Source organism: Malaclemys terrapin, chromosome 8, assembly GCF_027887155.1.
Source record: "Malaclemys terrapin pileata isolate rMalTer1 chromosome 8, rMalTer1.hap1, whole genome shotgun sequence".
Taxonomy (NCBI): Eukaryota; Metazoa; Chordata; order Testudines; family Emydidae; genus Malaclemys; species Malaclemys terrapin.
This window is the reverse complement of record NC_071512.1, coordinates 97478313-97494976: the sequence shown is the minus strand read 5'-3', so window position 1 is coordinate 97494976 and position 16664 is coordinate 97478313. Positions and strand designations below refer to the sequence as shown.

The window sequence follows — 16664 nt, the reverse complement described above, 5'->3', positions numbered from 1 at the left end:
TACTCTTTCAAAGAAAAATCTAGAATATTTTATATTAAAGGGACACAGTTTCAACACTGACATGCCTTAATAGTAATTCCACCTGAAAATTCTAACCCTGAGTCCACTCAAGTTTTCCCCCAAACTAATCACTCCCGGGGCTGCGAATTTGTTTAAAACAAGGCAAGAGACTTATTACGAGTCTCACGGTAAACAAGTTGGCTCACACAAAATCTCCCCCTCTCAGACTCTCCCAAGGTACAAGCTTACAGATGCAACAAGTGTCCAATTCCATGTCATTTGAAAGAAGTGTCGATAGTGCCCAAGCCACTCTTTAGAGAATATGCCATTTTGGGGAAAAAATGTAATTCTACAGAGAAACGAACCCTCTTAATATCTTCTATGCATTTGATGATGTAGCTCCTTTTGATTGCTTCCTTCACTGCATAAGCATCACTAAGAATTGTCAGATGTTCCTCCAAGGCCTGCTGAATTAGACCACAGGGCAACGTTGGAAGATGAGCCAGTTCCCAAAGCACTTCTAGGACCTTCAAGAACAGCATAAATGGTCAGGGACACTAGTAATTACAAAAGAGATGCAATTCTATTCTTTATCTTAACAATGGAGGATTTTATTTCTCATGCCTTTCCGGTGGTTGTCTCAATGCGTGCTTCCCGACCAATGCGTCCTATCAGGCTCAACAGTTTTTGTCGCACTCTGTCACTCTCAGTCTCCCAGCTCTGCAGGACAAAGACATAGAATTACTATTACAGCGGCAAATATGTAATAAAAATGCAAAGTTTCAAATTAATTGATTCCATCTCTGATCTATTTTACTGCGATATCACCAATTAATAAAGGGACACAGTTTCAACATGTGCCACTGCCAGCTTGATTAGATGTGAACTCAGTTTTGTTAGATCTAATTCACCAAACACTGCCAAAAAATTATCACGAGTGGCTAGAGGCAATAATGAAATCTTTTCCTGAACATACTTTAGCCGTAAGAACACATAACATGGTTAAAACCCGAGTTAAAAGATTAAATCGATAGCACAATGGGAGTCTAGTTACTTAAAATAAATATTTTAATCTTCTCAAAGTCATATTGTAGGTTTCCAAAAAAATGTATTTAGAAATGTTATTTGTAGACTAGATGCTCAAACATATCAACATTCCCTGTTTTAGTAAGAAATTTAAATTCAGATAAAGATTTACCTTCTGAATAAGAACAAACAGATGATTAAGTTGATCGGAGCTGAATTTCACAGCAGCTGCAGCAATAATAGTATGTATGTTTTCAATCACAGTGGATGATTGTCCTGACTAAATAAGAGGGGAGGAAATGAGAGACAACAACTAGTTCTTTGCAAGGAGGAGAAAAACAAGACTGTACACATCGTGTAAAATCCTTCAGATGTCTGAGCAACAATGGATATAAATGAGTATTGCCACATCTCATGGAAAGAGAATCATTTAGATAATCATTCTAGAACAAGACAGGATAGTACTCTCAATCTACCAAACCCCCAAAGGTGGTTGAAATACTGTCCAAAAAGAAACAGTTTATATTTGTGAGAAGTGCTATGTAAATTGAAAATATTCTGGGCAGATACTGTAGGGCAGGAGTAACTGACCTTAAATTAACTGCTCACTCTTTCAGAAGTATTTTCTATTTCAGTGTTTAACCATTTTAAGAAATAGGAAAAGATGTGCCAACACAGGTGTTTGCAGGATTTCCACATCCTAGTGGCCACCATTACAGACTTTTGATTGCGTCAATTAAGGTGGGATGGTGGAACCCATAGAAGTAGAACGAGGAACCACAATATCCATCAATCTGCTGAATGTACAGCTGTCAGTTTACTGCTTGTCAAGATGTTCAGTCTAAAATTACATATGGAAATACTTTAACATTTAAACAGGAAGGTATTGCTGCTATCTGCAGTTGTCTGGCACCACTGCACACAGCAATGACAGATCTCTCCTCTCTTCTCCATACATACATCCATTTTCCAAAGCTATTCATGGAAGCTATGTGCATATATAGAAATGTTTTTTCTGTTTATGAACATTTAGGCCCCGATTCCTGCACCTCTAGGAAGCCTCACTGAAACCACGGATTCCCTCATGAGGAAAATTATCACAATCCTTGAATCTCACATAGCCTTCAAACTCTCACCAGCAATATAAATAAGCAGCTTTCCATAAACATGTCTCCCACCCCAGTCATCAATCTATACAACCCAGTGACTGCTTGACAGGTGAAGTGGGCTTTGCACAGTGACCAGAAAGTTACCAGATCCAGGCTCTGGGGGATACAGGAGTGGAAGTAGTAAAATCCAGAATCAAGGGTTCTCTCAGAAAATATCTTGCCAACTGCTCAGTCCCATTTACAATGGGGGCGTTGCAGCTGAAGCACTTCCACTGACTGCAATGGTGGCACTGGTGGGGATACTGGGAAACTGGAGTGTCTAAGGGAATTGCTTGTGTGACTTTTGGTTAGCCAGTGGGGTGAGACCAAAGTCCTCTTTGGCTGGTTTGGTTTGCTTTAGAGGTGGAAAAACCCAGCCTTGGGCTGTAATTAACCCTGTTTTAAGCAATTTCTCCTGAATTGGCACTCTCAGTTGGGACCCGCCAGAACCAGCATCGTTACAACTATGCTTCCATCCCTTCCTCAACATCATGCTTCTTCCAGGTGTCCTATACACCCTAGTCATCCTCCCAAATGACCATGAAGTAATAAAAAAACACAAGCATGACACTAAATGAGGCCCATCGCTAAACTGGACCACTCACACACTTGCTTCTTGGTGTATACCACCCTCTCCATTTACAGTGTACACACCCCAGGGCAAGATTTTGCACACTGGGAAACAAGCACAGATATGAGCAATTTGTCCAAGATCAGAGCAAATTAGTAGCAGAGCTAGGTACAGAAACCAAAACTCATGCTAGTCTGTAGCGTTCTAACCACTAAGCTATGCTGCTCCCTAAAAATAAAGTAAAATCAGAAATAAAAATAGGAAAGAGGAGATTTGGGCCAGAATATGGGTGCATTCCAGAAGGCAGCATGAGGAAGTTCCTGCATTCAGAAGGTAGGGTTTATATCTGAGGGAATTAAATATCAAGTTGAATGAGAGAGACAAGGCAGGTGAGGTAATACCTTCTGTTGGTGGAAGGGACAAGCTTTTGAGAGTCACAGAGCTCTTCCTAAGATCTGGACAATGACATGATAATCATTCAAATAAGTGTTGTGTTTGACTGCAGCCAAACAACAGTTATACTGAATCATAAAAAAATCTTTGTATTATGATTTTACGAAGTAAAAAAACCCCATCAACACTGAATGCACCACTACACAGCAGATTAATCAATCCGAAGCAAGAAGTGGGGGAAGCCCCGTTGAAATTTTCCTATTAAAAACAAAATGCAAATAGCTGAGTGCCTTCTATGCAAGCTCCAAGACTCTTCAAGTTCAGTAGCGTACAGAAATGTTACTCTTCAGGCAGAGATGACACACTCAATCTTAAAGGAATGGGGGGAGGGGGGGAAATCAGCTGCTTCATGTGTGCAGCATCTTTAAAATGCTGCGTTGACTTGTCCACATCTGAGGTGATGTGCTGTGTCAGCAGCTACCATTAAAAAAACCTAGGAAACTTCACATGAATACCATCCTGTAAAGGATGTGAAAACAGGCCAATAACATAATGCTAATCTGAACACATTGTAGTGTATTGACCAGCCATACTATCAACAACTTCTTTACATTACACACTGGGAATTTTGAACAGAACTTGTTTGCTAAATAGGAAATTTATATTCTTCTGTTTCTCGTAGCTTTGATAAATCAGTCTTGTTTCCTACTAAGAATACTATACTGTTTCTTATTCAGAGAATAACAATTATTCTAAGATTGAAGGTCTTGATGCACTATTAATTTTTTAAAAAGTGACATACATAGCCTATCTAGAAAGACCCTGGCACATAAAATAGAACTTTTTGAAATACATGAGGGTGATGCATAGGGAGGAAAATTTATTGGATGTGAAGTCTTCAGGTATGAGAGTAGGGTCTCCCTTAAATATACCTGTTCCCAACCCAAAGTCTAGTTAAAATTTAAGTCTTCTGCCAACATTACACAGTTTTATGCTCAGGCACTCTATTTACACACCCCATACCCCCACCATCATATTTAGACTCTTTTCAGGAGGAAGTGATACAAAGCCTCTCAATACAAAACCCACGTCACAAACAGGCCAGCAGGAAGACAAAATATTACAGCTGAGCTCAGAATAAGTGCAAGATGAGTCATGTCAATGTCACAGCTTCAGTGAGCAAAAGAGACTTGCTATCATCCCCAACCCTACTGTAGATTTATACAAGGTGTCCAAAAAGCTTAAACTAATTATTTAGTACAAAATATAAAGGCTAAATTGTTTCTGTGTTGACTACAACTTTGCACTAGCATGTTAAATTTTAGACCAAGCAGTTTTGATTGAGGATAGAGCTTTCAAACAGCAGTTTGCATTAAGCATTTGAGAACCATTTTCTACACATTGATTCATGTGAGTGTATAATAAGACTAACAGATTGTTGTCAATAGTATATATGTAAGAGTAGAAAATGTTACGAGGCAATTAATAGTATTTGAGCTCCCTCTATTTAAAGTCAGATAGAGAGTTGGATTCAGATTCATACCTTCCACCAAGAAAATTAAAATGCTAAAGTATGGTCAGAGGCTAATATAATGTTTCACCCCTTATTTTAAAATCAACGTTTTTTGTAACCCCCTTACATTCACTATAAAAGCATAAAAAAGGGTATCAATGAGAAGCCTATTTAATTTATGTGAATGTGTTTTGAGAGGTTAACTGAATACTTGATTAAGTGGTAAGGGTGCATGGGAAATGGGGGAGAGGTTTTATTTGGTTTAGATTGTAACATTTTCAGTACCTCACAATCCCCTCAACTGTCTTTTGTGACACCCCCCTAAAGTCAAGACCTACTGGTTGAGAAACACTGAGCTAGAACAAGGAGTGCAACCTTGGAGGGAGAGATGTTTATTAAGAAATAAAGATTAACACAGGTACAAAATAAACAGCAATCTAAACTTGTTTAGCTGAAGGCAGAAGTTACAATTGTATACGATTGGAAAATGTGTACGTTAAGGTGTTCTTTCCCAGAAGCATTTTTGCTGTCAGGGCCGTGGTGCTCATGAGGTAAGTGAAATGCTAACGGCCACAGCTGAAAACTGAATGTAAGGAGTCTACACTGATATTTAAGTCCATTAATAATGTACACCATGATTCCATAGGGAATGAACCAAGTAATGTGATCCAGCAAATAAATGGACAGCTAGATTTTCACTATTTTCAAAGTTAGGTGCCTAAATTTAGGCACTTACGTTTGAAAACGTTGGACTGTTTTTTTTAATGATACATAAAATAGAACAATCCTTAAGCTTACCTGTATTCTCCAAATTTTAGTGAGCTCATCCAAAGACAATTTACTGCCCAGTAGTTCAATAATTCCCTTTATGCGGTCACAGTACTGTGCTTGGTCTATATTACCTAATCGAACAAAACAGACAGCTAAATTAGAAATTGTGAAGTGAGGTTTTTACTCATGAAAGCTTATGCCCAAATAAATCTGTTAGTCTTTAAGGTGCCACCAGACTCTTTGTTGTTTTTGTAGATACAGACTAACACGGCTACCCCCTGATACTTGACAATCGTAAAAATGAATAATTTAATACAAGTCATAGCAAGAAACTTGGTACTTTATTTCAAAGGAACAGTATCAATTTGAAAAATCATTTCCATCTGAAAATTCTGTGCCTGCTATTATTACAGGCAATTCTTAAGATTACTAAAAGAGAAAAATCAAAGAAATACCCATCATTTCTCTATTTTTTGAGCTTGTTTTCTTTGTGTAATTGATAGCATATTGCTTCTAGTCAATTTCAGTGCTTTGAAAAACCTCACACCCACCCCTAGACTCAGCAAGTAGTAATCTAAAATACCAGCAAAGCTGAAAGTGCAACTGAAGAGGCATCAGCAGACAAAAAGGAAACAAGTGTGATTCAGAATGCTTGGTGCTGGTATTCTCAGAACCCTTCTAAACAATCAAAACACTATAAAGAAGTGCTTGGGTTTTTCTACAAAGGGCACTCTATCAGAAAATAGTTTTAAAAAGTCCAGTTGACAGTTCCTTGAAGACTGACATTCATTCAAAATTCATAGTGTAAAACAATTGGTAAAAAAGCTTACCTTCTAGTGCAATTGATAGAACAGAGTTTTCTACTAGCCAGTTTAATAATCGGTCTGTATCTATTGCATTCTTTACAGATTTGGATACAGTGCTGTCTTCTATTAATTTGGTTACCTATAAATCACAGAATGTTAAAACTGTTGCTGTACTCTATATGCCCATCTCTCTCACACACATCCATCCATTTGAAAGGTGCACTCTCCTGCAAAGCCCAAAGTAGTACAAGCACCAGGAGAATATAACAATGCACTGCCAAAGGCCAGTTATTAAAAAGAGAAAAGCCTGCTGGGTGCTATTATTACACCAATTTCCTAATCTAGGGTTACCATATCTCATAAATAAAAAAAGAGGACCCTCCACGGGCCCTGGCCCCGCCCATTTCCCCACCCCTAGCCCCGCCCCAACTCCGCCCCTTCCCCACCCTAACTCCGCCCCCTCCTCCCTTCCACTCCCAGCCAGGGGGAAAGGGCTGCCCCAGTGCTATCGGCTTCAGGGTTTGCCAGGCAGCCCCCAGATCCTGCGGCCCCAGCCGGCGCTTCCCCAGCGCAGCTGGAGCCCGGGAGGGGAAGCGCCCAGCCGGGGGCGCAGGGTCTGGAGGCTGCCCGGCAAACTGTGAAGCTGGTAGCGCTCGGGCTTTGGGCAGCCCCTATGCCTCTGGACCCTGCACCCCCAGCCGGGCACTTCCCCTCCCGGGCTCCGGCGGCGCAGGGTCCGGAGGCACGGGAGCTGCCCGAAGCCGGTAGCGCTCTGGCAGCCCAGCTCTTAAACAGAGCCGAAGAGTCGGGGAGGAGCAGAGCCGCCATTTTCCCAGACATGTTCAGCTTTTTGGCAATTCCCCCCGGACGGGGGTTTGACTGCCGAAAAGCCGGACATGTCCGGGGAAAAGAGGACGTATGGTAACCCTACCTAATCCCATTCTGTCACAGACAGGAGGGCCCTCCTGTACTGCAAACTTCTTTAGATTTACTAAAATTTTATTATTGCAGAACAGGTTTCTTTTTGTGGCTCTCAAATTAGTTCCCTATCTCCATGGTAGTAAACCATTACACTTCAGCTCAGTCTAGTGATAAAGGTGACCAAAGTACAAGTTCCGGACGAAGCCCAAAATGCTGCATTTATGTAATTTCACGAGGAATGTGATACACTTATATCCAAGGGCCCAAGATTAATGATAAACACATTGGAGTTACTGATTTCAAATGACAATTAAGAAAGGTTTAATATATCCCAGAAACAAGAACTGAACCAAGAAGGCCTTCAAATACATATAATTTGGTGGGCTTTTAAAAAAGCAATTTCTTGGAGTACTAAGATATACCAGCTTTGGAAGTCAGAACTGAATGACTTCATCTGAATACTGTAAGTGACATCTGGAGAGGCTGAATTTAGAGTTTTGCTTTTTTATGCAGTTCCACATGAGGAATAAAATGTTTGCTAGCTCAGCACAGCCTTTGGGATACACCTAAGATTTATCTTACTATGGCATACCCATGAATGGCCCAGGCATGGCAGAGCCTACTACTCACAAATACAGCTGAAACAATAGTCCTGGAGAAGGCTGATATGACTTGGACTCTTCCCAAGGAAACCACAACCCTCGTATCCACTGCTAACTTGCAAAAATAATGCTTGTTAGACTGACTTCCTTTGTTCTTACTTGGAATTAAGACTTCCCTAAGGCCACATGATTTGCATAAAACCACCCCGCCCCTTTGCCTTTCAGACACTACTTTTGGTATAGCCAGAATAGCCTGTCATACTCAAGCAAAAATTCAAACTTACTTCTTTGAGGGAATTCATTTTTGCACTGAAGTGGGGAGATTTTAACATGCGCAACAGAATGTCCAATCGTAGATCATCCACCACAGTTACAAGGTCAGGTTGGAAGCGCATACACAGTAGCTTTATAGCAGACAGGAGTTCAGGGATACTAACTAGCCTCTGTTAAAAAACATTTTTTTTTTTAGTAATGGCTGTACAGATTTTTAGACATTTTATTTTAAGCATAAGTTCTGTCATGTTTTAGACTTGGATAATAGACACAAAGGGTAATAACAGTGACCTGGTGAAGGCTGCTTGATCTATAATCCACAATACTTTGTCTTTCTGTGAACATCTGTAGAAGTATTACTCACACTACTAGAAAGAATCACTATGCAGACAAAGTTTAGGGGTAAGGAAGAAACTTCTGTTGAAAGTTAAACGTGCTAAAATGTTCTAATTTGTAAGATACATATTTCATGTCTATCACTATTCTTTAAGTGCACAAACAGTAACATTTCCAAAACATCACGATGACTATCTACACCGTGCACCTTACAGTGGCACTGCTGTGCCGCTACAGCCATGCTGCTGTAATGTACGCAGTGTAGCCACTCTTTGTCAGCAGGAGAGAGCTCTCCTGCCGACAAAATAAAATCTCCAACGAAGTGCAGTAGTTTTGTTGGTGGGAGAGCGTCTCCCGCCAACAAAGCGCTGTCCACAGCATCGCTTTTCTTCAGTAAATCTTTCGTTGGTCAGGGGCGTGTTTTTCCTCACGCCCCTGACCGACAAAAGTTTTACTCACAAAATTTCAGTGTAGACATAATCTAAAATGATCTTAACGAAAAAGACACTATAAAGACTCATTAGAAATAGAGGACAAATTCAGAACAATGTAGAACAAAAAAAAGTCAGAAGATGTTGACATCTAATGATCTCCTCTGATAAAGATCAGCAAACTCTTTCGGAAACAATACAATATTTGTACCTGTAAACAGAAATGCAATTTTATACTTGCTACAGCCAACGCCTTGGATTTTTAAAGATATCTAGTATCTTCTCCACCTAACTGACTTAGGAGCCTAAGTGACTTTTGAAAAGGAGACCTAGAGCTCCTAAGTCAGTTAGGCATTACAACACTCAGCCGAGCAATGCCTATGTACCTTTAAAAATCTAGGCTATAGGGCCTAATGCTGCAAGGTACTAGGCACCTTAAAGTCAACTAGAATACAGGGTATTCAGCACCTTGCATGACTGGACCCAGGGAAACTTGTTGGATAACTATGAGGGGAAAGTCTTTTTAGACAGGAAGGTCTAACACTGAATAAGATTTTAAAGCGGGTCCTGGTAAGTACAGCCAACCCACTAGCACAGTTTCCTATTACAAACATTCTCAGTCTAAATTTAGCTCAAGTGATACTTTCCAAACAGAAACTAGTATAATTTGTTCTCAAGTTATGATAGTTAGGCACTTTTGACATTTACAGTAGTTTCTACGTGTATATTTGATATAATCAGAACGTTACCTTGTCTTTTAAGTCCTTCTCTTCCACATTCTGTACATATTTAATCATTTTATGAATGACTGGATCCAGCATGGGCTAAGAAATTTGAGAAAATACAAGGACAATTATTTTTTATTTTCCAGAGTTAAGTTACTGGAAGATCTGGTTGCAGTAAAATGAAACAATAGCTTCTCTCTCTAAAAAGGCCAAAACAACTTAAGATCCCATTTACTTTGAACACATAAGCTAACACAAATATGGCATACATAAACCATTGTGCTGGTATGAACAGAGAATGAAGTAATGTAAAGGAAGAAGCCAAAATTTCCCAGATAAACTAACAGCGGCTTGTACCATAAAAGTATCTAGTAAAGAGATCTAATCTTTTCAACACACAACACTTGTTATACATACAATGAAGTCAACTTGACACCTAGTGTCTTCTTATCAGCCTCTCTTCTGAACAGAGAGTGACCAAAAAAACCCCAAACCAGCTGCAATATTCCCAGCAAGCCAGTTTGCCTAACAGCCAGAACTCATGTGTTGCTTTCTCTCTGAAGGCTATGAATAGTGTATTGCCAGCAGCTAGAAATTACCACACAACTCTTTTTATGCAAGTACATTTATTCTTAAGGTAAAAGTATTACAGAAAAAAAAAAACCAAAAACAATCAATAGATTTAAACAACATATTAGGAGTCACCCACAAGTCTTACAGGACCCTAGCAGGCCAAAGTCTTTCCAACTCTTTTGCAAGAGCTGGGGCCTCACGTTTCTTGGATCAGAAAGAAGGTCCTGAGTCAGTTTAAATCCAGCCTTTTTATCCCCAAAAGCCCTTTCTTTGGCTGGCTGTCTCTGGAAAACCCAGTTTGAACTAGTACATATGCCAGCCACTCCAGGGTGTGGTATTTCTCTTGATTGTTCAGTCTCAGTGACTCACTTTAATCGCCCACACTGTTTTTAGGTCTTAGAGGAGCTCTGGTAGCCCTCCCCCATTGAGAAGAACACAATCATACATAAGCCATTCATAAATTTAATACAATGGCCCCTAAAGATACTGCACGGGGTTGCAATATCTGCCATCATTTTAGCAAAGGTATGTGGATCACAGATGTTTCTCTCTGGCCGGGGCGGCTCCAGGCACCAGCGCAGCAAGCGCGTCCCTGGGGCGGCAAGCCGCAGGAGGCGCGGGCTGGTCACCATGAGGGCAGCAGTCAGGCAGCCTTTGGCAGCCTGCCTGCAGGAGGTCCGCCGGTCCTGCAGTTTTGGCGGCAGGTACGCCGAACCTGTGGGACCAGCGGACTGCCCGCAGTCATGCCACTGAAGGTCGCCTGACTGCCTTGCTTGGGGCAGCAAAAACCATAGAGCCGTCCCTGTCTCTAGCAATGTATTTTCCAACTCATGCTCACATATACACCCTAGATCTCAGTCACAAAGCTAGGAGTCCAAAGCAAGCAGTACTCATTGGGGCAGATTCTTGTCACATCTGTTTTACCCTGGGATAGTTCAACTGACTGCAAAGGAGTTGCTTCTGATTTACACTGATGAAGATCAGAAGATTCAGGACTACTGTCCTCAGCAAATGAATATGGATGTTCACATAGTGAGAAACCTTTCTACTCATATAAACCAAGAAGTTAGGTTGAGATTTTCAACTGACTTTGAAAATCTCATCCCTAGACTACATAGTTGTAATTAAAAATGGCATTTCTACTCTCTTGGGTAACAAATGGCACATATGGTCTCCTTGTTCTGGGTAGCTCCCCACCACTGTAATATGCAGAAATTTCTCAAATGCATGCAACATTCCTTCACTTGATGTGAAAGGCAACTTATTTCCCCAACCCACCTTCACTTGTGAATGCATCTAAAAATTGGTATTTGCACATTTTACAGAAAAAAAGTGTCACTCAACCAATATTAGCCTATGCAAAACAACTACCCTGCACCCTAAACCAGACATGTTTAAGAGTGTTTCAAAATTAACTAAGTCAGTGATAAACTAATTCAGTTTTCCATGTTAAGTTTGGCATGAGAATTGGAAACTTAAGTACCAGTAGTGTTACCTTCTGGATACCATTTTTTAAGAGATCCATTTTAACACAGAAAAAAGAATACAAAACTCAAGGGAGCAATATAGTTTGTGTTTCAAAGTTCATTTTTCTACTTTCTGAAATTAACTCATAAAATTGGTGTTTTACCTGCACTACAGAAGAGTTGAGATACTCTGCACACACCCCCAATGGCTGAACTAATGCAGAGACTGCCTGGAAGAAAGATGATAGATATTTAGGCGCAGACACAGTAATCCCTTTTAAGACTGATGATTAAATTCTTTAAAACATAGGTGAAGGTTTACAAGCAGCATGTATCATACATCCCAATTATCCTCCCATTGCTTACAATTTTGCTTCAGCATTGAAGGGACTTCTTGTTATGATGGACAACACGCAGTCCAAGAAACAGATTTAAAATAATGGTATGCATTAAGTATTGTTTCTCTTGCTTGCCAACGCAAAGGACCTTCTCAACTTTCAGTGGTTTTGGTCATTTTATGGTTCTGTTATTAGAGTCTGTTCATGGTTTGTTGCAAGAGCCAATAAATGCTTTGATGGTTCACTCTGCAGCACTGTAGAGTACAAATGCACATTCTCTGGTGGAAAGCCACAAAAGAGAATTTCTTTCCCCAAATCCAACATTCACCTTCTTCATGAATCTTATCACTATCTGCCAGATGGCTTCAACAGAAAGATTTCTGTGTAGGACCCAATGCGGAAGAATGTTCCTCATGCAGATCAGTCACACAAGGATTTTCCTTCACATATGGAATGAAAAAAATCTTGAGACCCAACGTTTCCAAATTTTATCAATTTTCAAGCAGAGTGAAGGAAATTCACTTGCCATTATGCCATACCAAGACCAATTTCCTCCTGAGAAGAGGCAATGACTTACATAATAGTGAGTGTCTCACTACAACCAACAGCCTGTAAGTTAAGTGAACTTAGTCAAAAATCACTTTAAGAAAGGAGTTACTAGTAAGTTAAGAGGAGAGAATCTATAGCAATGTCTAAGTTTAACGAGATAAACTCCCCTTCTGTCATATTTGCATATAAACTACTTGCCTCTCCTTAATAAATGTGGGGGGGGGGGAGAGAAAGAGGGAGGAAGAAGTAATCAACCCACTAAAAGGAAATAGCATTTTCCAAATTTGTAGTTCAACTGCAGGTGATGAACAAGTTATTACTTTACAGACAATTAAAATTTGAAATAATGTGCTTCCTCCGGGTATTCTGGTTCTTAGACATGGTTATTTAGATTTGAAATCTGTTATATCTGAGTCTTCTAAATTATATTCAACACCAAACCCTGTTAGGCTTTCTGAACCTAAGACCCCGTATAGTTTATGTAGTAATTAAATATGTCAAATTTTGATGCAGTAGTTAACATACTTAGAGTTATTTAGTGTATAGATTCCAAGGCCAGAAAGTCCCATTGTGATCATCTAGTCTGACCTCCTCTGAAACACAGGTCATAGACCTTTCCCAAAGTAATTCCTAGAGAATCTCTCTTAGAAAAAGATCCAATTTTGATTTAAAAATTGCCAGTGATGGAGAATCTTCCATAACCCTTGGTAAATTGTTCCAATGATTAATCTCACTGTTGACAATGTACACCTTATTTCCAGCCTGAATTTGTCTAGCTTCAACTTCCAGCGAAGGGATCACGTTATACTTTTGTCTGCTAGACTGGAGAGACAATTATTAAATATTTGTTCCTCATGTAAGTACTTATAGACTGAAATCAAGTCAATCCCTAACTTTCTTTTTGTTAAGCTAACTAGATTCATCATCTTGATTTTATCGTTATAAGGCACATTTCCTAATCCTTAACCATTCTCATGGCTCTTCTCTCAACCCTCTCCAATTTTTTAACAACCTTCTTGAATTGTGGACATCAAAACTGGACACAGAATTCCAGCAGCGCTTGCACCAGTGCCAAATAACCTCTCTACTCCAGCTTGAGATTCCCCTGTTTACACATTCAAGGATCACTATTAGCTCTTTTGGCCACAGCATGGCACTGGGGGCTCATGTTCAGCTGATCATCCACCATGACTCTCAAGTCCTTTTCAGAGGCACTTCTTCCCAGGATATCGTCCCCCATTGTGTAAGTCTGGTCTACATTCTTTGGCCTACATTTAGCCATATTAAAATGATATTATTTGCTTGCATCCAGTTTACCAAGCGATCCAGATTGCTCTGTTTTAGTGACTTGCCCTCTTCATTATTTACCATTCTCCCAATGTTTGGGTCATCTGCAAACTTCACAAGTGACAATTTTATGCTTTCTTCCATTGATAAAGATAGACGAAATATATGAACCAAAGATTTTTTTAAAATAATTTACACATGGGACTCGCCTTCCCTGCAACTGAAATGCAGCTACTTCAGTGATAAATGCTAAAACTATGTAACAGTTTACACCCACTTAAAACTGGGATGCTGAACATAATTACCCAAATTGAAATGAATTCAGGACACCAATGCTAATAACTGCTCTCTTCTGGGTAGATTCATGGGATCTTTAGTAACAAGTGGTCAAGACTTTGTTTTTCTTTCAAGCAGCAGTAGAACCATAATGCATTACAGAACTTTTAGAGCATGGTAAGAGAGTACACATGGCTAGTTAGGATGCAGCTGCAATGTGGAGATTTAGACCCCAGTTTGCCAGGTGTCAACTCTCCGCAGAGACCAACTTTAAGTCTCATCTCAAATACAGTTCCCTGACCTCCAACCATCCCATACCAAAGAATTCTCACAGCATTCTTTTTGGAGTACTTCTTCTGTACTGAGGAAAGCATTCGATGTATCACATTACCAGTATACCTTGCTATAGAACATTAACATATAAAAAAAAAGACATCAACAGAAGATTAACTTACCCCAAGTTCAATATCTTCTGAATGGAGTTTAGACTGAATTGCTGAAAATCCACCCAACTCTGCAAACTGCAAAAAGCAATAGCAAGTCAATGAATTACAACAGTCTGCCTTTTAAATGTGTGATTAAAGCAAATATTCCAGGCTTTAACTTGGAGTGTATAAAGCTTTATTCTCCAATGATCATCTCTGAAATAAGAATTCAAGACAAGATGCTCGAGCTCTCAACAAGGATCTTTCACAGTGGGATTTTAAGTTTAACATAAGACTTGTGCTTTCATGTCTATTTGATGGCTCACTGGAGAACACAACATACTATTAGGGTGGAGTCCTGGGTTCAAAAGCAAGCTTGAGATTCTCCCTCCTTAAGCAAAGGTAGGCAAGTGGAAGAAGGCTAGAAGATCCACATAGGACAACAAGCTGAGGGACAACAGGCAGGATGCATCTCTCTAGCATTCCCTAGTTTGTGGAATGGCACTGCAGCCTCAGAGGTGACCCCTGGCCTTCCTCAGCTGAAGAGTACAAATCAGTAGTGCAAAGGTGGGCAAGGAAGAGGGAGGCAACCCAGCATGATTGCCTTGGCAAGGACCTTACCATCTATGTTGGGCAGGGTTAAAAGCATAAAACTCATTGCTCTACATGGTTGTCATCCTCTATGGGAACAAATATGAAGAATCACTTTTGAGAGCAATGAATTAAAGTGACAGACACCATACACTATCAACAGTTCTTTTCAGTTTAGCTTTACCTACCCTGTTTACCAGATCCAGCAGCCACCCATGAGGTTCCTAGACAATTAAAAAAAAGTTAATTGGCAACATATTTTAAAACAATGTGAAAGGCAGATTTTTTTTTTATTGTGTGCTGCATTTAGCATTTTGGGTTAATTAGCTTTAGCTATGTGCTACTACTTCAAAGAATATATTAATGTGTTTATGCTACCTTCTTTACTGAGTAGCTGGAGCTTTGGGTTGTTCTTATTAACATCCTCCTTTTTTGGACAATCCCTGTCATCACTGTCCATGGGTTGTGGCAACATTAAGCTATGAGACTGCTGACTGACACAGCCATAATTATAACTTATCAGTAGTGTGGAATATTACGGAAGAACTTTCCCTGAATTTTGGCAAAGTTTCTTTTTGTTTTCACAAGCCACGAGCTTTCTTTTTAGCAACACAGTGATAACCAGAGACTGAAACCTTATTTATCCACACAACAGGTACAACACCTACAATGGCACTGCAAGCCTCAAATTGCATCTCCACCAGAGTGCCACCACCTGACCTGAAGGGAGCACCTTCACATGTGTGAGACTGAATGAGCATGTAGACTTGATCAGTTTTGAACTGTCTGCTGAGACTGCTAACAAGAGGGTTAATTAAGACAGTGGTTTTGTGATGTGAACACTGGTATATTAGGATCTGGACTAGAGCAACTAGGTCATTTTATATAGCAAAAGCTAGATATGTTAGATCAGTGGTCTCCAACCTTTATTTGCACAAGATCACTTTTTGATTTTAAGTGCAACCCTGGATCTACCCCACCCCTTCCACGCTGCCCACTCCATCTCCCCTCCCTCCATCACTCACTCTCCCACACCCTCACTCACTTTCACTGGACAGGGGCAGGGGGTGCAGGGTCTGGGCTGGGGCCAAGGGATTCTGAGTGTAGGAGGGGCTCCGGGTTGAGCCTGGGGCAGGGGGTTTGGGTGCAGGAGGGGGTGAAGGATGCAAGCTCTGGGAGAGAGTTTGGGTGCAGGAGTGGACTATAGGCTGGGGCAGAGTGTTGGAGTGCAGGAGGGGGTACGGGGTGCTGGCTTTAGGAGGGGGCTCAGGGCTGAGGTGTGGGCTCCCACCAGACAGCACTTACCTTGGGCAGCTCCCGGGTGGCGGCACTGTGGGGCTAAGGAAGGCTCCCTACCTGCCTCAGCCCACGCCGCTCCCGGAAGCGGCCAGCATGCCCCTGCACCGCACCCCCCCAACCCATCGGGGGTGGGGCGGATGTAGCTCTGCATACTGTCCCTCCCTGAAGGCACCGCCCCCGCAACTCCCCTTGCCTGCAGTTTCCCGTTCTCGGCCAATCAGAGCTGTAGGGGCGGTGCTTGCAGGCAAGAACAGCACACAGAGACCCCTGCCCCTCCCCGGAGCACAGGAGCATGCTGACTGCTTCCGGGAGCAGCGCGGGCCAGGGCAGGCAGGGAGCCTATC

The 16664-nt window shown here is 41.0% G+C and overlaps 1 protein-coding gene across 1 annotated transcript in view; it reads right to left on the bottom strand.

Moving 5' to 3' along the window:
• USP24 (ubiquitin specific peptidase 24) overlaps positions 1-16664 on the bottom strand; it is a 106863-nt gene that overhangs the window by 62198 nt on the left and 28001 nt on the right. Inside the window, exons 6-15 of the mRNA XM_054036574.1 lie at positions 15210-15245; positions 14461-14526; positions 11720-11785; positions 9541-9615; positions 8036-8194; positions 6253-6367; positions 5450-5553; positions 1199-1306; positions 625-720; positions 366-527 (exon numbers count right to left, since the gene is read on the bottom strand). Of these exons, the coding sequence (XP_053892549.1) occupies positions 366-527; positions 625-720; positions 1199-1306; positions 5450-5553; positions 6253-6367; positions 8036-8194; positions 9541-9615; positions 11720-11785; positions 14461-14526; positions 15210-15245 (987 nt within the window). The remainder of the gene's footprint in view (positions 1-365; positions 528-624; positions 721-1198; positions 1307-5449; positions 5554-6252; positions 6368-8035; positions 8195-9540; positions 9616-11719; positions 11786-14460; positions 14527-15209; positions 15246-16664) is intronic.